Source organism: Bacillus rossius, chromosome 1 (genome assembly GCF_032445375.1).
Source record: "Bacillus rossius redtenbacheri isolate Brsri chromosome 1, Brsri_v3, whole genome shotgun sequence".
Taxonomy (NCBI): domain Eukaryota; kingdom Metazoa; phylum Arthropoda; class Insecta; order Phasmatodea; family Bacillidae; genus Bacillus; species Bacillus rossius.
The window spans coordinates 329,705,961-329,732,816 of record NC_086330.1 but is presented as its reverse complement, the minus strand read 5'-3'; the positions used below and the strand labels follow the sequence as shown (position 1 = coordinate 329,732,816).

The window sequence follows — 26,856 nt, the reverse complement described above, 5'->3', positions numbered from 1 at the left end:
TACATAATGCTTGCTGTTTTAATTCAGTATGTCGGAAGATCCTGCACATTGAAGAAATTGCAAAATAAGAAAGAATTATGATTGTAGGTTTAAAAAATTCCTTTTAATTCTATTTATGATCATAATTCATTATTATATGACAATATTTTTTAAGTACAGGATCTCCCGATGTACTGAATTAAAACAGCAGCATATTGTACCACAGGATCAAGCCAACAGGATCATGCTATCAGGATATTTTGACGTTTTAAACTAAAACGGCAAGCATTATGTACCACAGGATCAAGCATTCAGGATCCATGGATAAATTTCAATATTATATATGAAGTGGAAAAATTAATGTATTTTTAATTCTCCATAGTTGGCCACAGGGTATGTTGATTTTAATCAGCATGATTTAAATAGTGATTTAAATTATTTAAATCATGTGATTTTTTTTAAATCAATGATTAAAATCAATTGATAATATGATAGTATGAACGTTAATATTTCCTATACTGTATTGTTTAAACCAAGTAGTCAGGACTACTTACATAAAAAATTGACTGCTGCAATGATAGAATGAAAATTTAATAGTAGTTAATTTCTTCTACAATGTATTTTTAGTTATTTTGAAACACTTGTTAAATATAGGTGGGTGGAATGTAGGTACCTTTAAATGCCACCTCATTTTCTCTCTTCTCTCCTCTACCTCATGTGTTTGTGTTGTGTGTGTGTCATATATCTTCTTGGCAACAGGTTTGTCTTCCAACAATGTCAAATGCTATTTTTAGAACTGTAAGAAGGAAATTTTCAGTTCTTTGGTATGTCTGGTTTGGTTCAGTCAACATTAAGAAATCAACCGGGTATAGAAAAAGCTGCAAAACTTGTATTTTTGTTTAAAATTTTAAATAAGTAATATTTTATGTAGAAGTTTTACTTTGAATACTCTCGTATGTGTGCAATTCTGAGAAGAAAAAAAGGAATTTGTGATTTTAGTTTAAATTACTTTATTTAGAACAATTGGACTATAATACTATAAGGGATGACAGAAGTGACAAAGTTACATTTAAATATGATATATTTTCAATGATGTAGTTATTTTCTATAAGACATCTTTTTTTTACTAATGTTAACTGTGTTACTGTACTAAAAATTTTCAAAAAGAGACATCATTAATGTGTCCTTAAAACATTATGCAATGTAAAATGTGGTTATTTCAAAGAAAGAAAATTAGGCTAGTTGTCTTTACAAAATGAATTAATCTGTTATTAATTGTACTGCAGAGCAAAGTCAAGTCATGAAAACAGTCATGAAAATGTACTGTATATTACAGATTACAATTTTTTATATTTTAATCAAAAAAATCGTATTTTAATAAAAAAAAACCCGATTTTAATCCAAAAAATCTGATTTTTTTTTTTTTTTTTTTAAAAAATCAGGATTTTTTCATACCCTGATTGGCCACAGTTGTGCTAAACAAAGAGGGACACGATCACGGCTAAACAATGAATGGTAGCGGCAGAGTGAAAACACAGGTATTGTAATGTAAGCTTTAAACTGTTATTTTTAACGAACCAGTAGGAATGAAGGCACCATTCCTTCAGGGTAAATTTAGGGACGTGTGTAGTGTGTAAAAATCATGTTTTCCTAATGTTTTTTTTCTGTACGTTCTACAAAGCCCCTTTATTCGAGTAATACCAAAGCTATAAATGATGGTTTTTGATAATCCACAAGGAATATAAAGATGCTGTTTACAAGGTAAATAAAGGAACATCTCTAGTTTAAAAAAACAGTATTTTAGTATTAATTTACGGAAAAGCAGTGACATATTACAAAATAAAAGTATCAATAAATCCATTTTCAGGAGTTTCCCCCTTTTTTTTTTATTAAGTGGCACCACTACACTTAACAATCACCGATCCACTTCATTGTCCTGCTCACTTGCAAGTTATTCAGAATCCAGTAGGAATTTTCCAACTTCTTCTTAAACGAAAAATATGGCGGACGTGGCACATGTATATTTTTGTTCTGTATGTGGAAAACAAGTAAAAGACAATGAAGATGCAATAAATTGTGAAAATAAATGCAGCAGATGGTTTCACAGGCACTGTGTAAAACTATCCAAAACTGAATATCAAGAATTTTCATCAGATCCGAATAAGAAATGGAAATGTAATAGGCAAGTCTGCAGCAAACCTAACCTTCAAGTTTTAGAAGATAGAATGACATCACTAGAAACTATGCTTGCAACATTCTTGAAGGAAGGGAAAGCTGAAAGAGACGAATACAGAAAATCCGTGAATTTTGTGAGTGAATCATTTGAAAAAATCAAAGAGGAAATGGCCCTATTAAAAGAACAAATACACAACACAGGCAAGGCTGAAGTGAAACAACTACAGGAAGAACTGGAGGATCTGAAACAGTACCAACGAAGAGAAAACCTAGAAATTCGTGGGGTACCAGAAACACAAGGGGAAAATGTTACTAATGTAATATGTGAAATTGCAAAGGTTACTGGGGTTAACCTAACACCTCACGACATTGTAATAGCATTCAGGTTACCCTCAAGCAAAAAAGAAATGCCCAGACCAATAATCGTGAAACTGGTGCATCGCTGGAAGAAAGAAGAGATCTTGAAGGCAAAGAAGTCAAAGGAACTGACAAGCCAAAGTATAGGATTACATGGCCCAAGACATAACATCTACATAAACCAGCACTTGACAGCCAGAAACAAGGCTCTACATAAGCAGGCCAGAGATCTAAGACCATATGGATTCAAGTTTGTTTGGGTCAGGGACGGCAATATCTTTATACGCAAAAATTAAACCTCCAGGGAAATCCACATAAAAGACGAAACAGTGATAAAAAGACTGAAAGAAGAAGTGAAGAGTACGAATGAATAGCATCATGTGAACATATTAATACCAGTTACTAGATATAAAAACCAGGTATAACTATGCAATATTCAAATCTAGTTGAACACAAATTTAGTGAAATTCAAGGTGACAGCTGTGATGATTTGAAGAATGACTGCGACTCATGCTTTACATTTAAAGGTATTCATGTTAATGCTAGAAGTATTAAACATAAGATGCAAGATCTGGAAATTATGGTACGTAAGCTTCAACCCATTGACATTATTGTAGTATCAGAAACTTGGATCAACAATAGCATGGCCAAGTTTTATAATATTGTAGAATATTCCTTCCAGCATTCGGAAAAAGCTACTGGTAGAGGGGGTGGAGTAGGTATTTATGTGCACGAATCTTGGTCATGTAATGTACTCCATAAATGTGAGAAATTCCATAGTATAATGGTGGTTAATATTAAAAAGGGTAATAGTGAATTTAATGTAGTAAAAGGTTACAACCCAGAACTTAAAAATGCAAAAGTCTTTATGGATGACTTTGAAGAAATAATGGTAGATTCTTTAAGGAAACCCACATTTGCAATAGGTGATTTTAATATTAACACTTTAGAGAACACCAAAACTGCAAAAGCCTACAATCTCCTCATTCACAGCCTAGGCTTACAACAATGTAATAAAGAGCTACCAACAAGAATAACAGACACTTCTGCTACACTAATTGATCATATATTAACTAATAACAATTCACATAATATACAAGTATTTAACTTTCCAGTAGATTTTAGTGATCACAATGCCCTCCTGTTTTGTGTAAGTGAGCAAACGAAATGTGTAACAAATAGACAACCTGGTTCTGTCACTCTTTCCAGGCCTATTAACTTCAGGGCAGCTATAAAATTCTTTAATGAAAACCAATATTCAGTGATAGGAAATAACATCAATGATATTTATGATAAATTTATTGAATACTATAAAAATGGAATCAGTGAATCCACTAGAATAACTAAAATGTCAGGAAAAAAAATAATCACAGCACCTTGGATAAGTGAAGGGTTCCTCGAATTAACTAAAAGGAAAAATATTTTATGGACAAAATTAAAGCGGAATCCCCAATATCTACTTTGGAAAGGTGACTATAACAGATGCTGTGTTAGTGTCAATATTTAAAACGTACACTAAAAATAGATTACTATACCAACAAATTCAAAGTTAATGCTAAAAACCCCAAGGAAACGTGGAAAATTATAAATGAAATTATTCATAACAAACCAATCGAGAACCACCAAGAGGCAGTTAACCTTATCAGTAATGGTAAGAACGTCCCAGTAAAGACAGTACCAGATGAGTTTAATGTGTTCTTTGCTAATGTAGGCAAAAACCTAGCAGATAAGCTACCACAACCAGTTCCAACAAATTACAGTACCCCTGTTAAAAATAATGTGAACTCTATTTTTTTTAATCCAGTAACAGTAAGTGAGGTTAATGGACACATAAAAAATTTTAAAAACAAAAATAACAAGATTAAAGATGGAATCACTAACATTATACTCAAAAAGCTACAAGGAACACTTAACTCAGCTATAGTCCATCTAATCAACCAGTCCTTCTCTCTGGGAGAATTTCCAGACCAATGTAAAATTGCAAGAATAATACCAATCTATAAGCAAGGAATTAAAACAGATCCTGGAAACTATAGACCAATATCCATCCTTCCAACTTTATCAAAGATAATGGAAAAATGTGTTAAATCTAGACTGCAGTTCTTTTACGAAAAATATAAATTCCTCTATCCTTACCAATACGGCTTCACTAAAAATTCCTCTACAACAAATGCAATTACAGATATAGTAATAAAGCTGGAGGGAGCATTAGATGAGGGCAAGGTTGCAGGTGCAATATTTATAGATCTTAAGAAAGCATTTGATACTGTACACCACAACCTCTTATTACATAAACTAGAAGCATCTGGAGTAAGAGGAATTGCCAAACAATGGTTTGCGAGTTACCTAAATAAAAGAAAGCAGTATGTCTCAGTTAACGGAATGGATAGTGAAGAGCTGGAAATGTCCTATGGAGTACCACAGGGATCAGTCTTGGGACCCTTATTATTTTTGGTGTATATTAATGACCTTGGGGCTCTGCCCCTTCATGGTCTACTGTCCCTGTTTGCTGACGACGCAGGCCTATTCTATACAGCAAACACAACACGTCAATTATCTGAAAATATGCAAAATGATTTAAATTTTGTAAATAATTGGTTCATACAAAACAAGTTGACAATAAATGTACCAAAAATATGCTACATGTTCATAGCCAAAGCCTCAGCAAACACCACATTCCCTTTTAACCTCACCATAGACAAAAAACCAATACAAAGAGTTAATGTTGTTAAGTATCTAGGTTTACAAATTGACAGTAAGCTAACCTGGGATGCCCATATAAGCTTTATAAAAGCTAAAATAGTTCCTGTAATAGGTATATTACACCGCCTAAAAAAAAGTATTCCACTCTGCATTCGTAAAAGTGTGTACTATGCATTAATACATCCTCATTTTCAATACATGTGCACAATATGGGGTCATGGGTCACATTATATAATAAAAGAACTAGAAATATTACAAAAATGTGCCTTTAAAATTTTGTATGGCCTGCCTTTCTTGACCCCGTCCCACACTCTCTTCTTAGAAACTAAAATATGACCAATCAAAATGCAGATTCAACTTGCAAGCATAATTTATATGTACAAAATTATCAATAACCTGACACATGGCAATACTTCTTTTTTAAAAAACAATACTATCCATAGTCATGATACAAGGCTAGCTGGAAATATCCACCTAGGTGCCTTTAGAACAGCTAAATATGGATCTGCTAGTGTCACAGTCAACATAACCAAACTCTACAATAACTTGCCAAAAAAATATAAAGACATGAAACCTGAACATTTGTTTGTTAAATGGCTAAAAATATATCTGTGGGAGGAATATTGTAAATGTTAAAAGTGCAGTTATATAGTTACTACTTAATTGATCTCATTTAAATATAGACCAAAAGCATCACCAAAATTATGTATAAGAACTATATTATATGTTGAAAGTGTAATTGATGTTTGTATTAAAAAGCAATTTTTTTAAGCACAATGAATAATGAATAAGTGTTAAATTAACTATTTTATTTGTGCCAGATCTTATTGTTAAATGTATGATAAATATTTTAAATGTTAAATGTACAACTGTAAGGCCGGGTTTATAGAAAACGCAAGAACGCAGAAACGCAAGAACGCAGGACGCGACAACCGCAAGAAATTCACAGTCGTTTATAAAAAACGCAAGGACGCCGGCCATCGCCAACGTCAAAAATTAAAATTTCAGGAATAAGTGATGATTATTTTTAAAATCTTTGTTGTACTTATCGTACAGGTAGGGAAAATTTTGGATAAGCTGAACAAGAAATTAATCAGCTTCTCCATTGCGCTGTATTCACTAGAAGAATGCCAGCCCAAAACATAAATAAATACAAGCGTAACGATTAATTACAATCGCAGAGCCTTCTATATGCATTACATGACAGTTTCAGTTTCCACATACTAAGCAACCAATATAGAATGCCGAAACGCAAGGAGAAAACGCAAAAAGTAGAAAGTTGAACAACTTCTGCGTTGCGTTCTTGCGTTTTTTATAAACGTGCTGGTAGAAGAGTTAAGGTTGGACTTTTACCGTAGTTGCGTTTCTTGTGTTTCTGCGTTCTTGCGTTTTCTATAAACCCGGCCTAATGCTATTACCTGTGAAACTTATTATATTTGTATGAATTGTGTTATGAAAAATTATGTGTCATATTATGCCAAAGTGACATGTATAGTTCCAAAACAGAGCTATGCTCTTCAGAACATTGTAAAAATAAATAATAATAATAATAAAAAATTAAAGGTACATCTGTACAGCTCAAAAACACAATTTCAGGATTCTCTTTATTTTTAAGAAATTAAAGTTGATATAGAAATTAACCTTTCTCGTACAGCTAAAATTATCTTATGCCACTAGGTTTCTCACATACATTTATGTTTTCTATTTGCTAAGTCTTCCATGTTCATTTAGCATTTTTAAGTGAGCAAAAATACTTTTTTTTAACCTAGATTATACCGTAATGTACCACACTTGCGTCATAGAGTACCATTTTTACAAAAGAAAACACGAAGGATAATTAAATAAGCCAAAGGAAAACAAAGCTGGGAATCACAAACAACAGAAAATAACATTATGTTCAAGGAAGATTCCAAAAAAATAATAATTTCAGTGTTTAAATGCTTAACAAATTTAAATGCCGGACATTCAACAGTTACGAAGTCCAATGTTCTGATGAATTTACTGACCTTTCGGAAAGACACAGTAGTAAACACAATTTCCCCAGCCATTTTCTGGAGGGTGAAGTCTTCCATCAGCTAATCGAATACCTCTCATAGCTTTAGATTCTGGGTTGCGATACCGCAGACCACACGTTCCAGGATACTGGGCTGCTAAAGTAGATAATAATAGAGTATTATCATCTTCTGTTGGTAACTCTATCGGCTCGTCGCCTTCATCTTCCGCAACCTGAAGGTAGCTCATTTCGGGTGGAAACTTAACTTCGAAACTAAAGCACACACGGCAAAAAATAACAAAATTTCACTCAAAACTAAAATTTTATTACGACACTCACAACTTAAACAGACGCCATTAGACAACCAGAATAACTAACCACAATAAGGATACGGAAGTAGACAACAATAACATTTACATTATGAAAGAGATATAATACGAACTCTTTTAGGCACCGAACAAAATAGTTATAGTGCATGTATAACAAGGGAAATGAATAACTAGTTGTTTATGTTCTCACGCTTACAATTATACAACAAACCGATAAAAATTGTTTTGGTTGTGTTGGAAGGAATTTACCTAATTTTAATAATTTTAAATTGTGAAATTTAATACATTTAACTGGGTGACATGGTTTCTCAACATAACAGAAAAAAGGATAACAATCATTAAATAATAAATGGTTAAATAGTAGTAGGATCAAAATTAATATTTTCTTTGCCAGCAAAATTTTGAAAATGATGAGAAAATCAAGTTTTAACTTCTCAAAACACCAAGTTGTATATTAATAATTAAATTTAGAATACAGGTTCACAAATAAATATCTACGTCATTAAACACAGTCATTTTAGTTATTTTAAACAGTTTCCACAGTGCAATCTCTAAACTTAAGTCGGTTTTGGGCGTCTAACAAATATGGAATAACAATTAGCTGAAAAAAAAAGCTTCGACCAGTAACATGTAATCGTACATAAGCAACCAACTCTTGCTTGTAAAGAATATTAGCAGTATAACAAAAAAAAAGTGTAAACAGAAAAAAAAAACTTGTATCGGTAGCAAAAATTGTGGGGAAAAAATAAAAACAAATTGAATTGTGGACTGTCCAAGACTGCATGTCCATCATTTTCCAAAGTAATATAGACTATTTGCATTGTGCATTAAAATAATTTGTTAGCGTGCAACAAAACAGAAGCAGTTTTTGTTAAATTAGGCGAATTAAATTAAAAGAAGTGAAGACAACAATTTACAATAACTCATCATTCATTTACAAGTGAGTTTTGTTCACTATAAATATAGCAATTATATACATATATATAAATATATATATATATATATATATATATATATATATATATATATATTATAACCATTTGCCAAAACATAACACTAAAGAGCCTGGTTATTTCCACATTTGTCAATGTAGGCATTCGTTTGTAACATATAGGTGCTATTGATGGTGACTCAATATGTAAAATATTCCCAACGACATTATCTTTGTGGTGTACGAAGTGTTACGAGCTGTAAAAATATGGGGTGCTACCATCTTATTGCTGTGTAAAATTTGGTAACAAAATAGTTATCATGACAGATTTTCAGGAAAAACTCTTAAATAATAGAAATGGTAGAAAATAAAATTAACAAGTCTGGAGCGCTAAGGGCGAGACTGTCTCGTGTATTTTAGACCACTTCGCATCTATGCACTATATACCAAACTGACATTTAGTTTTCGCGATCGTACTGTGTTTCTAGGAAACTTTAAGGACTGACTCTGTAATATTATGGTGGAATATTAAAGATATGTGCCCTCTGTACTTCCCTATACCACTTACAAAAGGTAGGTATTAGGGTTTAAAAAATTTTCATACCTAAATTGTCTGTAAAACACCTTGTCATGTCCACCATTTTGGCCTCGGCTGGTATGATAGCACAAGCCCCAAGTGCGCCACCCCTCCTACACACTCTATGGGCAGGACATTTAGTTCGCCACCCGCCCCTAGATGGCAGACAAAGGGGAATGTAAAGTAAGGTGACTTTGTCTACCTGCCCCGTCTAACTCAGGGCAAATATGTAAATATATGGTGTTGTGACAAGAAACTGTTAATGATACAAGTGAATGTAAAGAGTTTTGTAAGTAGAATATGTATGCACAGGAAGGGTACAGATGTGCCCTCCCTACTGAATATGTACATATTTTGTATATTTACCCTGGCTGAGCTAAGCCAGACAGAAAGTATTTCTGGGCCAATAAAAGTGACTGAATATTTGAGCAGTATTGTTTTAGGCAGCGACCTCTCTGGAGGACCGCTCCTCCCCCTTCCTTCCTTCTCTGGTAGGCAGCGACCTCTCTGCAGGACCGCTCCTCCTCCTTCCCTCCTCCTCTGGTAGGCAGTGACCTCTCTGGGGGACCGCTCCTACCACTCCCTGCTCTTGGGCAGCGACCTCTACTCGGGGACCGCTCCCACTTTCTCCCCCCCCCCTCTGCCCGATCTTCCCCTGCTCTTGGGCAGCGACCCCTGTTCGGGGACCGCTCCCGCTCCTCCTCTCTGCCTGGGACAAGTCAACCTGTATTACCACCTTTCACTGTCACAAATAATACATGTAAAAAAAAGAAAACATGAAATGAAATATGTATAGCAAAGTATGTATAATCGCTTTTAAAATTAATTTGTAAACATGGCTGTTCAAGAAACCTAGAATAGTTTGTAAATGTCACCTGACCACTGCTTTGCAGCATACTAGGTAGCCACTTGAAGTCTTTCTCCAACCGGGACCACTCCTGTCGTCGTCCCTCCGAAGGTCATAAAGCCCGTCCTCCACCCGTCATTATTAAACCCCGCTAACGGAACGCACCTCTAGCACATTTCACGTGAGTCAAACGAGCCATCGACGCCGGTGAGTGCCTTCACAGATTACGTCCATATGCCAACACCACCAAACAGTTCTCACGCATCATGAATTGCTGTGATTAGTGAAGTGATATTTAATTATCAGAACAACCCTTAATAGTGAAAGTGCGTCGTAGGGCTGCAGCGGTTTCCCCCATGGGAAACCGCAATTTATAAATGTCCGGAACGTCCCTTGCAGCCTTCCGCCAATAATTAACCACAGTGTTAACCAACCTAATTTACCTCCCTGTTTTTTACTTGCAAATAGCCACTGGAGTAGTCGACAAGTGACAGACAGTCTCCAACTTGACTTTTTATTTTAAAATATAATTAATCTAAATTTTGTTATGTATTATTATTATAGGCCTTCCGCCAACTAATTCAGACAGATGTCATTAAGATACGAGTGTCGTATAAATAATAATGACTAATTATGTTTATAAAATTGACATAACGGCACATTAGAAAGTTTGGCGTGGCAGTAGACTTTTACTCATGGGCCGGGACGGACGTGTGATCCTGCGGGGAAACTTAAATTGTTGTGCTCTGGATTCGTCATTCTGGTAACTATTATAATTCACTAAAACCTCATTCCTCTCCCCACGTGCCCCCGTGCCCTTTTCCGGTGCAGGGCTTATCCCGACCGCTTTAATTTTTGCTCGTCGCGGAACAACTGTTCGCAACGCAGTCATCTTACAGTCCGGACCAACTCCCCCGAACAGAACTTAACGTAATTCGTCGAGCATATGCCTGCCGACTGCAAGCTTAAAGACTTTGCCCCTTAATATTATCTTCGTGGTCCCGCAACTCACTCAGGTGAGCCCAGGCACGAATCTATCTACAGATCATCACGGGAGTGGCCGTTAATCCACCCAAACTCTTCGTCGACTCACAAATCAAAATAGGGATCTTGTTTGCAAGTGCCGCAATGTAACATCCATGTAATACGTAATTAATTTTCAGTGCGAGTGTATGTAGTGCCAACATATTTTTTGTCCAGTGTAATTGTGTAACTTGTGCCCCATCCACACTATGTGAGATGCGAGATTAAAAAACCAGCACCTAAATACTGTTTCTTTATTTCGCAAGCGCCTCCTGAACAATTAGGAAACAGTCCTCTATACTGCTTAGGACCAGTGCTTATTAGGAGTAGGGACTCCCTCCCACCATCAAAAGCTGTCTATCCTAGTGGAACACGCAGGGTCAAAAACCCACGACCACCTCGGTAATCCTCGAATTAACCTGGCGCCCGCCGGAGATTTCCTTTAGAGCCACTGTAAACCACTAGGACCGCCCCGGGTCTCGATCCCGAGACCGTGGGTGATGGCACTCCAAGACAATATTTTACCATTATTTTAAGTTAGATCAAGAAAAAAATTTACCGACACAGTTCAAGTATATCGATGCACTTTGCAGAATACACCTGCCTCCCAGCCAAAACACATAACTTCACCTTGGGTCCAGGAGACACGATGGACGAAGACTGCGATACAGGCCTGGTGCGGCGGTTGGCTGAGCTGAAAAAGAGGCATCGGAAGAGGCGATCAGAACGACAGGTGAGCAGATGCTCGCACTGTGGCAAGTAATTATCGACAAAGAGGTCCTCAGAGGTGGGATATCTCACATGTCACGTCTCGTTGCCAAAAGCATATGTTTTGTAATTATAGAATCACAATAGCAATATGGGTGTGATTCATTGGAAATGACGCTAGTAAAACAATTTCTTATCCAATCATGTTCGACACATCTGTGACATTATTGTGACAAAATTCGCAGAAGCAACAGACTATTCGATTAGAAAGTCTTTCTCCTTGCACTACTTGCATAGTGTCGCAGGCATTGTCGTACGCTGGTCGACTAGTCCCTGAAGTTGCTATGAAATTGCCGGCTACTCAGGGGTTCGGTAGAGAAGGGTTCGGGCCGCGTGGCCGAGGAATCTAGTCTCCAGAATTAAAAGGAAATCAAATAAAGTTTCCAGGTCCTTTATACACATTTGGGCAAACACTTTACATGGGGCTGCCACGGGTCCGCCTGTGACAATCTCTATAGGGGGTAGCCCGGTTCCGCGCACTTTTATTATACTGAAATACGGGACATCCCGCCCATGACGATAGATACCCAAGCAGCAAAGAATTAAATACGCAATGACTCGCATTCAATATGATAACTGTCCAACTGTACAACAAATTGACTGGGGAGACACGTAAGAAAACAGTACTTGTGATGGCGAACGTCCAGTTTACAAAAATACTCCACGCCTCGCAAAACTTGGCTTCAGAACACGCATGAGAAAATGACTAAGACGCGACTGGAAAACTATGCGACCGCAAAACTGTGGTTAATTCCGCACGACACCGCTCAAGGCTACTGATTATACCGCGCCCGCTCGAGTCCTCTCTTACCATCCCGAAGCGACGTCGCTCACACGTCCGCTGCCTCTCGTGTCGGGTTCACGACTGCCCTCCCACTAGCGCGGAGCGACCCGCTCCCGTGACCGCTGTCTCTCGAGTCCAGACTACTCTCTTCTTCCACCTGGCGCGCCCGAGCGCCCGCATCTCTCCTCCTCTCCCACGAGCCCGCGGAACACCCGAATTGGTCACAGGTGGAGACCATGGCCTAGGCGCCCAGTGAACAAATATAACTCAGAGAATATATAAAACTTTAAATAAAAAATTAAATAAAATTAAATTAAAAAATATATTTGCAGTAAATTTAAAAACGAAATATACATACAATAAAAATAAATGTCAGATCCTTGAAAGAAAGTGGCAAGTCGCACAGCACCACACTCCCGATGCACAAATAATGCAAGAGAGGGGGCTGACGAGGTATAACGGCTTGAAGGTGTCGGGGAGACACTTGGGTCGACGTCAACATGACCTTACTAAAATGAGCATCAGTATTTTGTTTCCGAATCATGGTAAGACTGTTTACTTGGCAATAATATTATTATATTTGAATGTATCTTAAAATTTGGTTTTTAATTAGCTGTGAAATTTTTGCCATGTCATACACACAATAATTGCTTCGAATTAATATTTTATTTAGATAATATATATTTCTCCAAAAACATGTGATTAAAAAAAACTCTAAACACTGATGGGGTCGTCAGTTTGGTGCGTATAATCGTTTATTTAGCTTTGTATTGAGACAAATGCATGAATCCATAGTTGATGTCGTCCGGCCGAAGGCCATCCCAAAGCCCGACCTGCACCCGCCAGTATCAGATCCCGCTAACGGAACGCACCCTTAGCTAGGGCCCACCCGAGTCAGGCGAACCCCTGATGACAAGGTAGAACCAAAGGCCATGTCTAATTAATCAAACACCTCAACCCCAGTTCATGAACAATCAAACATACATTAATAGTAACTCCACTATTAATTATAACCCCCACCTAAGGAAAGTGCGATGCAGGAGTGCCCGAGTCACTCACGTGTGAACTTACCTTAATAAGTTTGTGAGTGCCCCCTTTACGGCTTTCAGCCTTAATTAATTATAGTGTTGTGTTAACGTATATATTACCTCCCTGTTTTTTATGTGTGGCTAGCCACTGGAGCAGTCAGTAAGTGATGAACAGTCTCTGGTGTGACTCTTAATATTTAAACTTAATTTACGTAAATTTACTAACCATAATTCTTAAAGAGTATCTGCCAATCAGATTAATTATTAATAATTAATGTGTGCTTTAGAGCTGCTCTCAGCATCTTATTATTAAAATAATTTCCGAATAACGGAACTTTAGCAATTTTGGCGCTAGAGAACGCTGAGACCTTCCCTCGCGCCAAGGGCAAACGCCAGTACCGAGCGACTCGCGGACCGGGGCGGACGTGTGTTTCACGGGGAGCCATCATCCTTTGTCCATACTGAACAGTACTTCTGGTAATTATAGTCATACAACCCAAACCTATTTTATTCGTTATGTTAACTCCCCGGTCCATTTACGGTGTAGGGCCTAACCCAGCCGATTAATTTTTAAACTCTCTACAAGAGACATTCGCGGGGTAGTCCACTTTACAGCACGGGCCGACTCCTGCTACCAATGAACTTTCGTTAAGGTCGGGTGCACAGGCACCGACGACAACTACGAGTAATCTTTGTAGGTATCTAATTTAACTGCGGGCCGCGATTCCCACAAGTGAATCTGGACGCCGCCCAGTTAACCATATTCGGGATTGGCCGCCTCCAATCTACCTCCCCCTTAACATCGACTGGCATGAGGGCTTAACATAGTGACAGTGCATCAGAGCACTCATATTGAACTAATTGTAACTTTGTAGGGTAATTCTTTGTGCGATGTGCAAGTATAATGTAAGTGTAATTTGCGACTGTAATCATTCATCTAAATAAACGGCCACTCCGCACCCTCCGCGCGCGATGTGCCAACGACCATATAAACCTCGAGTTCGTGTTGTCATTGGATTGTGCCTCCCTATCCTAGCTAGGAATCAGTGAATTATGCTGCACAGGGCCTGTGATGTGATACCAGCTAGGGGCCCCTCCAACCACGAACTTCGCCGACGGTCCTAACGGGCCACGCAGGGGCAACGCACCCACGAGACCCAAATTTGGTTAGACGCTGAGCTAACCTGGTGCCCTTCCGGAACGTAATTTCAATAAGAGCCAATTTCCCGCTATGATACACGCCCGGTCTCGAACACGAGAACCCGGACGACGGCAAGGTGGTTCTAAAAATGTTTCCAGATACTCGTGGCCAGCACATCCGAAGGATATGCCATATGCTAAAAAAAAACTTTATCTCCTAATTAGGAAAAATCAATGTTTGCAGACTCAAAAAATAATTATGTTCACTATTTTGTATGTTAGGGATCGTCCATTAATCACATGAGGCTCGAAAGGGGTGGGGAGGGGTTCGGGAAAAATCACGAAATATCACAAGGGAGGCTGTAGAGAGATATCACGTGTATTTTTTTTGCGCCCGATTTCTACTAAACCGAAAAGCGATGCGTGACCTTGATTCGCCGTAGCCAGGCAACAATATCCCCGCCCGCCGCAACATGAACCACCCGGCTCGGCTTGCCAGTCACTAGTAAGACTGTGATTTTGGCGCCGAATACATGCGTAAATCACATATAAGCCTTTCCTTTATTATTTTTATGCCAGTGAGAATAAACCTGCAAACTAAATGTGTGTCTGGACATTTTTATCACTGTGCTTAATTTTCCAGAATTAAATTAGATTATATTTAAAGATAATATTCCGAAATTTTTAAAAATATTTTGCACCAAAAATACACGTGATTTATTTGTGGGGTGGGGGGGAGGGGGTTGTCTGAAACCTCACCACAAACCACTAGGGGGGAGGGGGTTAAAAATTTGCTAAAAAAAATCACGTGGTTAATGGACGACCCCTTACACATTTACGAATTTATTGATGTGTAAACAACTTAGCTCTCGGTATACTGCATTTTGTAGGAGTAATTTCGTGAATGTGGAACAGAAGTCGATGAACAGAAATGTGGGGAAAAGATGGCAGTGGTATATAGTAAATTTCTTAAAAATTAGGTTTAAGTACATATCAAAAATTTTGGAGTGCCAAATATAACTTTATGATTGTGAAACTACCCTGGAATTGACGTCGTACCGACCATGGCCTTTAAGCCCGTGCTCCGCACCGCCAGTACCGTATCCCGTTTTCGGAGCGCGCCCCTTGCCCAGCCGGATTGAGTCAGGCGAGCGTCCCGGGCGTGACCCCAATAGACAACAAACCTTATTAAAAGTCACCGCGGCCACTGGCCTTAATTAAAATGTCCGTGACTAGGATCGTATCAGATTAGAAGAAATCCAACTATTACAGCTCACAGTGAGACAATATGTTGATAAATACAGTCGCCAACTTGATGTCACATTTTAAATAATTAAATACATTAAAACTATTGTTAAGCCTTAAGCACCCAATTACCAGGTGCTACATTTTAATTGGGCACCTGGAACATGTGTTAACTGGTAATATAGTAAATTAAATTAATATATGTTTTTTGACGCCGACTCACAAAGAAGAGAAAGTTTCTCTTCCTTGCGAGGCGGCCATGTCCGGCAGTCTCGAAACACTCCGCGCCGGGAACAGACGTGTGTCCGTGGGCAGCATCCAAGTTTCTTTCATTTTATTACTTTTTATTCTGTACTAAATCTTTAAATTTAAAACCTTTTGTTAACTCACCGCTGCCCACGTCGACTCGGCGCGTATTTTGCGGAGCCGGGCCTATCCCGACCGTCTTAAGTGTGATACCGCGATACGTATCGTAGCACAAAACGCACGGTACTGGCCGACTCCAGCGAAAGTGTTTTCACTTAAGGACGCCGTGCATATGCCTGCCGGCTGCACACACGTAAGTGTTTCGCCGAATTTAGGAGCCCGCTCATAGAGCTCCCCCTGCACCCGTTAATGTTCGGCGCTGGCCGTCTCCAGCGAGCATCGACCCGCATCCCGTGAGACTGCCGCGGTAACCATTAATGTCGAGTAGCGTTGTTTTTTCTGTGTTAATCGTGTAACGGCTAGACGTCGCCAAGTGTTGGTGAGAGTGTATTGTAGCGGGACTAGATTAAAGGTAATTCTCACCAACTCGTGTATACTAATTATCCGGAGTCTCCCGTCCTCCACACGGCCGAGCGGCCTTCACAGTCAAGAGAGAACCATTCAGGGTAGATTCAAGCCGTGTACCTGGCGGGGCACGCGGGGGCAGAGTACCCACGACCCAACATCAACGGCCTAGCAGTCCGCTAGCCTGGCGCCCCTCCGGACAACAAGAGCACCGCGACGCCCGTAGCGCCCGTCAGGTACCCCCCGGGCCTTTCACATAGGTCGGGTGACGGCAGAATATATTTGATAAAGTAATAAGGTCATAGAAAAAAGTAATCCTAAATTAGAAAAAATTGCATTAAACTGTTGATAATACATAGTCTCCTCCGTTAACTCAAACTGTCCCGATAGCTTAGTGGTAGAATGCGCGTTTGTTGATTTGATTGGCTTAGGGTTCAAATCTCGCATTTGGAAATTTACTTTACTTTTGTAATAACATATATAATAATATATAACATATAAAATAATGTTATATATAATAATGTTGAATCAGCTAAATAAGGTTAAGGTTAGTTGTAGGACGAATTTACAGAAAATTTCAGTTATTTAAGCAAAAACAAATTTACAAACATATATTTAGTGTTATAATGTATGAACTCTATATATAATTTTTACAAGATAGGCAATATTTCAATAAAATTCCTTGTCGAAAATCAAGTCCAAGGCCAGTATCTAATGGACTGTAACATTCATTAATATATATATATATAGGTATAAAATATATATAGGTGTATGTATATATAGGTGTATGTATATATATATAGGTGTATATATATATATATATATATATATATATATAGTGTGTCCTCTATCTTGACCACTTCGGCACGTGGCTAAAGCAGTTCCTGTCGTTCGGCTATCCTTGAGAAATAATTAGTAACATCTTGCTAAACAGAATTATAATATGGGTTTTAAAAAGGGGAAATATTTTTACTAATTTTCCCTAAAGTGAATTTTTTTTGTATATTTACCAGGCTCGGCGTTTTTTTTTTTTTAAGAATTGTGCATTTAATTTTGATTTTCATATTATAAGTTTATTTGCAACATGATAACACATGAATTCGATCGTTATCGAAGTTAGATGTTGACGTCGTACCGACCGGCAGCCATTAAGCCCGGCCTCAACCCGCCAGTATTGGCTCCTGCTGGTGGAACGCACCCCTCACCAACTCAACCCGGGTCCAACGCGGAGTAGACACGCAAGTACTCGCAGTGTATAAATTTTGTCACGAAACTGCACCTGATGCAAACAACTGATAATAATTCATGGAGTAAGCTCATCAAGCCATCCCCTTGAATTAACACGTGATAAGAAATGTGCGTCTTAGAGCATGAGTGTTAGCTCCCTCCGGGCACAGTGTTTAATGAACGCCCTTAATATTCTCATCGCGGCCTAGAGCCTTAATTTAAGTAAGGAACTAGGTGCTGAAGCAATATCCAGAACAAACCCGCAAACATAAACATAACCAATGGTTTTTACCAACTAGTCAGTAGTCTTTAAGTTGACTCATCTTTTAAAATAATATTTGTTCAATTTCTTAAACTAAAGCTTTAATCAATATTTCATAATACATCTAATGTCAGCATTAATATTCAAACAAGGGTCATGTACAGTTAACAAGTAAGTTTTCAATTAAAAACCGAATAACGGTAACTTCTTTTCTTCACTCGTGGTTTGGCGTGCGGCGGAACTGTTTCCCCCCCGCGGGACTGCCCCCACCGGCAATCCAGATCAGCTTGCGGCCCGGGGTGGATGTGTTCGAGTGTTCGTTCCGTGGGGAACCTTCAATTTAGTAACTCACCGATTCTTCACTCTGGTCAATAAAGTCATTAACCAAATCCTTTTTAACGTCAATTACCCACGCGACCCCGGGTCGGATTTTACGGTGCAGGGCTTAACCCGGCCGTCGTAATTCCTGCCTTAAGGCCACGGGCCACAGGGCTGCCTTAAGGTCAGTCACTTTACGGACCTGTCCGACTCCAGTACAACCAACGAACTCCCCCCTCTGATGTACTGCCTTAGGGAGAGACATTCATAATTAATCAAGAGTAGTGTCGTGTAATATCGTGTATTAATTATGTCCAAATTATCAACCAAGAGTAGTGTCGTGCAATATCGTGTACCCAAATATGTCCGTTAATAAATACGTGTACCACACATTTTCAGTTCCAGTGCGTGTATTACACCTGCAGTTAGGCACCAGCCACCTTATGCTGAACAGGGAGTGTCATCATTGTCTACTAGCAGTTAATACCACCCTTAAGATACAGCCACCGAGTCTAGGGAAGAACGCTGGGGCCGATCGACCCACCCCATTGGTTAGATGTACCCGTACGAGCTAGCCTGGCGCCCTCCCGGAAAAACACACCATAAAGCACCACCAGCCCCTTAGACTCACCGCGGGACTCGAACCCGAGACCCCGGCCAACGGCAATGTTTATTCGGCGAGTACTGAAAGACTCGCTCACATATATATTTTATATTTTTGTTTTATTTTTGCAGACAACACACACGTATAATCTGTCCTAATATTTCAAAAGATTAAACAAAAAATGTTTGTGCCTGTGTACAGCTATTTATACTTGAAAAATATTTTCCATGCAATTTATGTGTGTGTGTGTATGTATGTATGTATGTATGTATGTATGTATGTATGTATGTATATATATATGTATATATATGTATATGTATATATATATATATGTGTATATATATATAACCTAGTATTCTGCTTGTCAGAGTAAACTACAGGATCTTCATAAAAATAGTAAATTAATCAAAAATAATGTATATTTAATGCAAAAATATATGATCACACATGCAGATACAAGTTGCTGTTTGTTTTGGTCGAATTTATAAACAATGCAAGAATACAAAAAAAGTTAAATCACATTATTTTAAATACCTATTTAGATAGTTTACAAAAAAAACGCAATGCAATAATTGACCAAATTTTAAAGTATTATGATGCGGCTCGCATTTTAGTCTTCCATATTTAAGTCAAGTGTTCTGGCAACATTAAAATATGCATACAATTATTTATTTTATCAAACAAATATTGCTTTCACTAATTAAATATAGCACAGTGACGCTTTTAAATTAAGCTGTTAAGAAATTTACACATATTCGGATACGCGAAGAAGGAAAACAAAAAATTATTACTGATAATAGGAAACTCATTGGAGACATAACCTACAGTTTTACAGTTTAATGTTTTAGGTTTGGTTGTGTTTTGGTGAATTACATTTTTTATAGACATACATAGTTTTATTGCATTTATTGTATGCTTTTTTCTTGCGTTTCTTTCTAAGTTTATAAACCTGGCATTAGCGAGACTTGTTTGCAGCCAGTGGTGGTTCGTGTGTGACAGGCAAAGGCGATCCTGGATGATGAAGAGTACAGGGATCCGAGTCGACGCTTACGCAAATGTGGTAAGTACACTTTGTTTGTGGAGGCAGAGTTATATATTGCCATCACTCGAGGTCTTGGGTTCGGGACCCGGGATGAGTCTAGTGAGTTTCTGAGTTATGTTAAGGTGTTAAATATCTCGGGGCGCCAGCCTGGTTCTGTTGTATAACCAAGCAATGCTGTTCGTGGTTCGTCAGCCCCAGTATATCTCACTAGATTCGTAGGCGGTAGATTGCTGAACAAGATAGCTATATGTTATTGTGTTGTATTGCCTATATATTATAGTACACTTTGCCTGATGTGTTATGGGTGTTTGGAAATGAAGACTGGGATAATTTCAAAACACGATTACATTTAATTCACACGACACCCGTACAGTTGTCGCACATGTGTATGAATAATGTGAAGTTAGTGGTAAGCGTGCATGACCATTGAAGCCAAATCCTAAAAGCAGTCTTTGTTGTTTCATTTAATGGAGTAAACCAGTACTATATATTAAAAATTAACTTAAGTGTCGGGCCAGGTGCTCTGGGGCCTTGACTCAACCTTAGTGATATTTAAATTATTGTCACTTCCAAGCCGATGAGGGCATGTTTATTAACTGAATAACTGTCTGGAGGCAAGTCCTGTAAATATTATATTTCGCAGCATAGTTGCACGGTGGAGTTAAGTAAAAGCAGTCTGGTTATGCCCTGCACCGTAAAATGACCCGAGCACACTTAGTAATTTATTAAGAAAAAATGTTTCGGTCGTTGAGGATATAATTACCAGAATGACGTATTCAGCAAAATTTGATGCTCCTTATGGGGCAGATTGTCCGCCCCGTATCCCGGCCTGAAGAAGACTGCCGGAAAGGGATAGAGCGCGGGAGGGGATATCAATACCTCGCGCGATACCTTACAAATAAAGTTAATAATTTTACATCGAAACATGCAGTGACAATACCTTCGTCAGAGGAGGATTTTGAACCTGTTCACGAAGATATAGTAAATTAATAATTTATAAAAAGTGTTCTCTTTTAATAGGGAAATCTGAAATAAATGGGGTGCATGAAGCAATAAACTAGGAACCTCACGGGATACAACAATATTTATTCAATACGTAACTATTACAGATGTTGGATATGAACACTGTATTGCTGAATAATTTTGTATTGGACACAACTTTGAATTAAGGAGTTAAATGTTTTCGGTTTTAGTAATATATCAGCCACTCAAGATGGTGTCTATGTTTGTTAAAAGGGTGATCATTGTGACAACAGAAAAGATGTGTAATGTAATCGCAAGTAAATGCAATGTAACGATCGGGATCGTAATGTTTTATTTATTTCATGGTTAATTATGGGTAGCTAATATGTGGACCCAACATAAAGTGGTGACCCCGACGTGATGTGCGCTATATTTTGTTAATGAAAGTTTAGTGCGGAGGTACCTACATCGCAATGAAAAGGAAAATGGAAGGTCTCGTGAAACAACGTAAGTCAGTCAGATTACCTTTCACGGAGATGTTTAATTCGTTATGTGAACAGTTAAGTGAACATGAATACAATGAAGAAAAAGTCAATTTTATGTTCGGAAAGTTAGAAAGATTATCACAAGAGATGAGTGCATTAGATGAACGAGGCTTGATGTAATATTGCAGGAAGCTGATGATGAAGGCAGCATTTATGAAGCTGAGTACACAACTATCGAAGAGTATAAGGACAAGATAGACATGGCCAGGTTGAAAGTAGAAGCATTCTACAATGAACATGTAGTGAAATCTGCTTGCAGTGAAAATGGTGGTGCATCAACATGTTCGTCTCCAACCTCTCGCAGAAAGAAATTGAAGTTACCAAAAATCGAATTAAAGAAATTCGGTGGGGATATAAAAGATTGGTTGGATTTTTGGAGTCAATTCAAAAAAATACACGAATATGAAATAGAATCTAAAGATAAGTTTCAATATTTAATTCAGGCTACGATCGCTGGCTCCAGAGCCCGTGAGATTGTTGACAGTTTTCCTGCAACAGAAGAGAACTATCAAAAGGCAATTGATAGTCTGTGTGTGAGATTCGGAAGAGAAGAGTTACTTATCGAGTTTTATGTCAGGGAGTTGTTAGGACTTGTGATAAAAAATGTGACAAGTGCTAAGGCCAAATTGGACATGTCACAGTTGTACGACAGACTGGAATCACATCTGAGGGCATTGTAATCAATAGGAATGACTCAAGATAAGTATGCAGCTATGTTGTTCCCTCTTGTAGAGTCGTGTGTACCAAATGAAATTTTAAGAGTGTGGCTGAGATGTCCTTCAAGTCAACAGGCTCGTGATCAGTAAATGGTGCTCCAAAAACACCTACAGTGATAAGCTTCAACAGTTGCTAACATTTCTGAGGAGTGAAGTTGAGGGATAGGAAAGGATTTCTCTTGCTAAATCTGGTTTCAGGGTGTTGGAAAATCAATAGAGCAAGGTCAAACCTAGACGAGCTCAAGAACGAGTACCTACGGCTAACTATTTGTTTACAGGAGAAAGAAATAGCAAGAAACTGGATGGCTGCATAATCTGTGAAAAACAACATGAGAGCAAAGATTGTTTTCAAGCTCAAAGAATGCCCCTTGGCGAGAAGAGAGAAGCAATATGGTTACATAAAGCATGTTTTATATGTTTGAAAATTGGTCACAGGTCAAAGGACTGCAAAACAAGTATGAGATGTGTCGTCTGTGGAAAGCGTCACCATGCAGTGATGTGTACAGACTTGCCAATTAACAAGGAAGACACTGAAGTGAAACAGCATAAACAAAATGAGGAAGAAGAGAATGCCAGTGCTTTGTCCAATCAGTGTTGCTCTCAGGAAGTGTTGTTGCAGACTTTGCTTGTGAAATTAGAAGCGAATGAAAATAGTAGAACAGTATGTACTCTTATAGATAGTGGGTCTCAACATTCTTATATTTTGAAAAGCACTGCGGATGTAATGGGTTGCGTGCCTGTTAGCTCTGAAACTTTGGTACAAGTGCTATTTGGTGGTGCAAAGTCAAAGATAGAAGTATATCGCTGTTATAAGTTAACACTCGCTAGTCGAAAGGGGAATAAGTCATGCAATATTCAAGTCTTGGATCAGACAAGCAATATGTGGATCAATTCCTAGAATTAAATATGGGCCTATTCTTAGCGAAATTAGAAATAAGGGAATGCGGCTAAGTGACTTTGGTGAAGGACATTGTGATATTGAGTTGTTGATTGGTGCAGATTATGCGGGACTACTGTTCACAGGAAATAACTGCCAACTGAAAAGTGGACTCACTGCAATGGAAACACTATTTGGATGGGTGATCATGGGGAGAATGCCTGATCAGAAAGTAAGTGCTAACTATGCTAACATGGTAACTACTCTATTTATCAACAGCCAGAACTTATCATAGGTATAAGGATCCTTGTGAGGTGAAAACAAAAGAAGAAATAGATGCTGCTGTGTTGGATCATTTCAAAGAGACTGTGAGCATTAACTGTGACGGTAGGTATGAAGTAGCCCTTCCATGGTTGCAAGATCGGAATGACCTTAATGAAAACAAAGAGGTTGCAGAGAAAAGGTTGACACGCATGACTTCTAAGCTTATATCTGATGGCAGGTTTCGGGATTATGATGAAGTTTTCAAAACTTGGGTGAAGGAAGGTGTCATCGAGGAAGTCTCGAAGGATGATCCTGAAAAACATGGGCATTATTTGCCTCACAGAGGTGTGTTCAAGAGCAGTTCCACAACAAAGGTCAGGCCTGTGTTTGATGCTTTGTGTAAAATCAAAAGATCACTGTCACTTAATGACTGCTTAGCTAAGGGACCAAATTTGTTAGTACTGATACCTTCTGTGTTGATGAAGTTTCGAGAGAATTAAATTGGAGTTATAGCTGACATCAAAAAGGCTTTCTTGCACGTTTCTGTTGGTAAAAGTGACCGTGACTATTTGAGATTTTTGTGGTGGGCAGACAGTGATGTCAATGAGGTGAAAATTTTCCGACATTGTCGTGTAGTGTTTGGAGTGAACTGTTGCCCATTTATTCTTGGTGCAGTTATAAACAATCACTTGGAAAATTTTCCACCTGAGATTAGGCCAGCAGCAGAGAAACTCAAGAGATCATTCTATGTGGACAATTGTGTGACATCAGTTAGCAATGAAAATGAACTAAAGGATTTTATTGATGTTGCTTCTCAGTTAATGTCTACTTCCATGTTTGAATTGAGAGATACAACAGAAAGAAGTTGTCAACGAGCCATCAACAGTACTTGGTTTGTCATGGGACAAACAAAAGGATTTACTTTATTGCTGTGTAAGTGAAATAAAACTGCCTGAATGTCCCATTACTTGGAGAATTATCTTGTCAGTGGCACAAAGGGTGTTCGATCCTATTGGTTTCTCGTGTCGCCTAAACTGTTGTTGCAAGATAGCTGTAAAAGCAAGGTGAGCTGGGATGCAGAAGTGTCAGAAGATGTCAAACTCAAATTTATCAAATGGGTTCAAGAGTTATCAGGGCTATCGAATGTGAAGGTACCAAGATTCGTTTCACTGCCAGGTGGTCATGTGAAACGAAGTCTTCATGTATTTTGTGATGCTTGTCAATCCTCATATGCTGCTGTGGTGTACATGAGAAGTGAACAAGAGATTGACAATTTAACTCGTGTTCAGCTGGTTCAGGCAAAGTCTAGAGTAGCTCCACTGAAGAAAACAACAATTCCAAGACTGGAACTCCTGGGGTGTTGTATTGGTGCTCGGCTTGCAAAAACAACAAAGGAAAGTTTGGATTTATGGGATGTGCCAATTTAGTTCTGGACTGATTCAACTACTGCTCTTTATTGGATCACGAGAGGTGAATCATGGGGAACATTTGTCAACAACAGGGTTAAGGAAATACGATCAATATCCAACACTGAGGACTGGTATCATTACTCGTTAGACTGGTGTGTTTTAAAAAAAACCTTTCGGAGAATAAACTGGCTGGAAAATTTCCGCCCGAAAAAAGTTATAGACTAGTGAGTTATAATGTGCGCACACGAAACTTTTAAATTAAGGAATAGGAGGCCTCTAATTTGGCATAAGAAATTTTGGTAAATGTATATTTTATTCCATTATATCAGGTATCATGAATTTTTACCAAATGTATTTTTTTTTTTCCTTTTTGAGCATAAGGGGAGGTAAAATAGATTTAAATTTTGGGGTTTATTTCTAACGATTCTAATGTGCAACCAAATATTTCAGCATAATTTTTGCAATTACAGTGTGTTTAAAGATATTTAAAAGTATTTATTTGCTCCTGAGATTCTAACTTTGCTACCTTATTATTATTATTATTATTATTATTGAATTTACGAATTGTAGTAAATGTATGTTTGCTCAAATTGGCATGTTAATTTAAGCTGTCCTGAAAGTATGATGCGCTTTTTCTTTAATTTACCTTTTTTTGGCATGATTGATGTTTGATGGAATCAGCCAATTTTAATTATGCCCAGGAGGGATAATTGTTTTGATCTTAATATCTAGTCGACAGTGAGGTCATTAGACACTGCAACTTTCAAGGACATGTACATGGGATATTAAAGGACTCGGCCATGATATGTAGAAGAAGCCAGCACAGCATTCATCTGGAACACATGGAAAACAAAAATTAGTACTGCCAGGCTAATATTGGAAGCTGGGTCCTCTAGAATGCGAGTTCAGTGTCTTACCATTCGATACATGGGATAGCACTATCAATGATGCTGTTAGTGTACATTAATATTGTTACGAAATGTAAGCAGGGCCGCGGCGCGAAGGTGCAAAGCTGGCTGGCGGCTCCACGCGGCCACTGACGTCATGCTACCGCCGCAACGTGAGACGTGCCGCGCGCACCTGGTGGATATCAAGGGTCGCCGCTTCCCCTCCCTCCAGCCATCCACTCCCCGCATGATGCTTTATCTCAGAGACGTTAACATGACACCTGACAGCTGCGGAGTTATGTGAGCCGCCGACGCGTGTTTTGAGAGAATTCTGCCTTTGGGTCGGCGCGGAATGACGCGACTGGCCCCAGCCGCACTCGTGAATTCTAGAAGTGGCGCCTGTGATATATAAGCCCAGGACGCCGGCCTCCGAGTTAGTTCAGTTGAGTCGGGAGCTCTCCCGCGGTGGAGTTTCCGGGGCGATATTGCCGTGGGGGTGGCGGAGCAGAGAAGTCCCTGGACGAAAGTTCCAGGGCGGAGAGTTCAGGCCTGGGCGATAGTGTCGTGTGTGAGGCGGAGAGAGTCTGCGCGAGAGTGCCACGGGAAGTTCCGAGCAGATCCTCGGCGAAGGATAGTGTGACGGCGACGGCGGAGTTCGGCAACGGAGTCACGCGACGGAGGTCCACGAGGAGTGCTGCGGCGAGAGTTGTGCCAGAGGTGCGGACCAGCGAGGTATGCGGTGTGTAAAAACGAGTGACTGGCGAAGCGACATTTTTTAAGTGTACTTAATTATTAGGCATTTTTTAGATTATTTGTTAGTGAAGAAAATATTGGCAATTAATAAAACTGTGTAGTAAAATCTTTAATTGGGCTATCCATTTACGAACCCGGTAGTTTTTCCCAAGACGATTTATTATTATTTTTGTAACAATATCAAAATTTGTGGTACATATGTTAGTGTTTGATAGAACAACAGTATATTCAAGCACAAGTCACCATGCTCGGAACTAAACCAGTAGTACTAAAGGGGGCTTTCCAGCAAACAAAATAAACACATATTCACAGAAACCATCATCATTTGCGTGGTCGATG

General features: G+C 38.7%; 2 protein-coding genes across 2 annotated transcripts in view; one reads left to right on the top strand and one right to left on the bottom strand.

Annotated features, from left to right (window-relative positions):
- LOC134528029 (TAR DNA-binding protein 43-like) overlaps positions 1–7,582 on the bottom strand; it is a 73,637-nt gene extending 66,055 nt beyond the window's left edge. Inside the window, exon 1 of the mRNA XM_063361208.1 lies at positions 7,221–7,582. Coding sequence (XP_063217278.1) covers positions 7,221–7,455 — 235 coding nt within the window. The 5' untranslated portion in view covers positions 7,456–7,582. The remainder of the gene's footprint in view (positions 1–7,220) is intronic.
- A 604-nt stretch (positions 7,583–8,186) lies between these two features.
- LOC134528028 (uncharacterized) overlaps positions 8,187–26,856 on the top strand; it is a 68,714-nt gene continuing 50,044 nt past the window's right edge. The window contains exons 1-3 of the mRNA XM_063361207.1: positions 8,187–8,476; positions 11,508–11,647; positions 20,061–20,121. Of these exons, the coding sequence (XP_063217277.1) occupies positions 11,564–11,647; positions 20,061–20,121 (145 nt within the window). The 5' untranslated portion in view covers positions 8,187–8,476; positions 11,508–11,563. The remainder of the gene's footprint in view (positions 8,477–11,507; positions 11,648–20,060; positions 20,122–26,856) is intronic.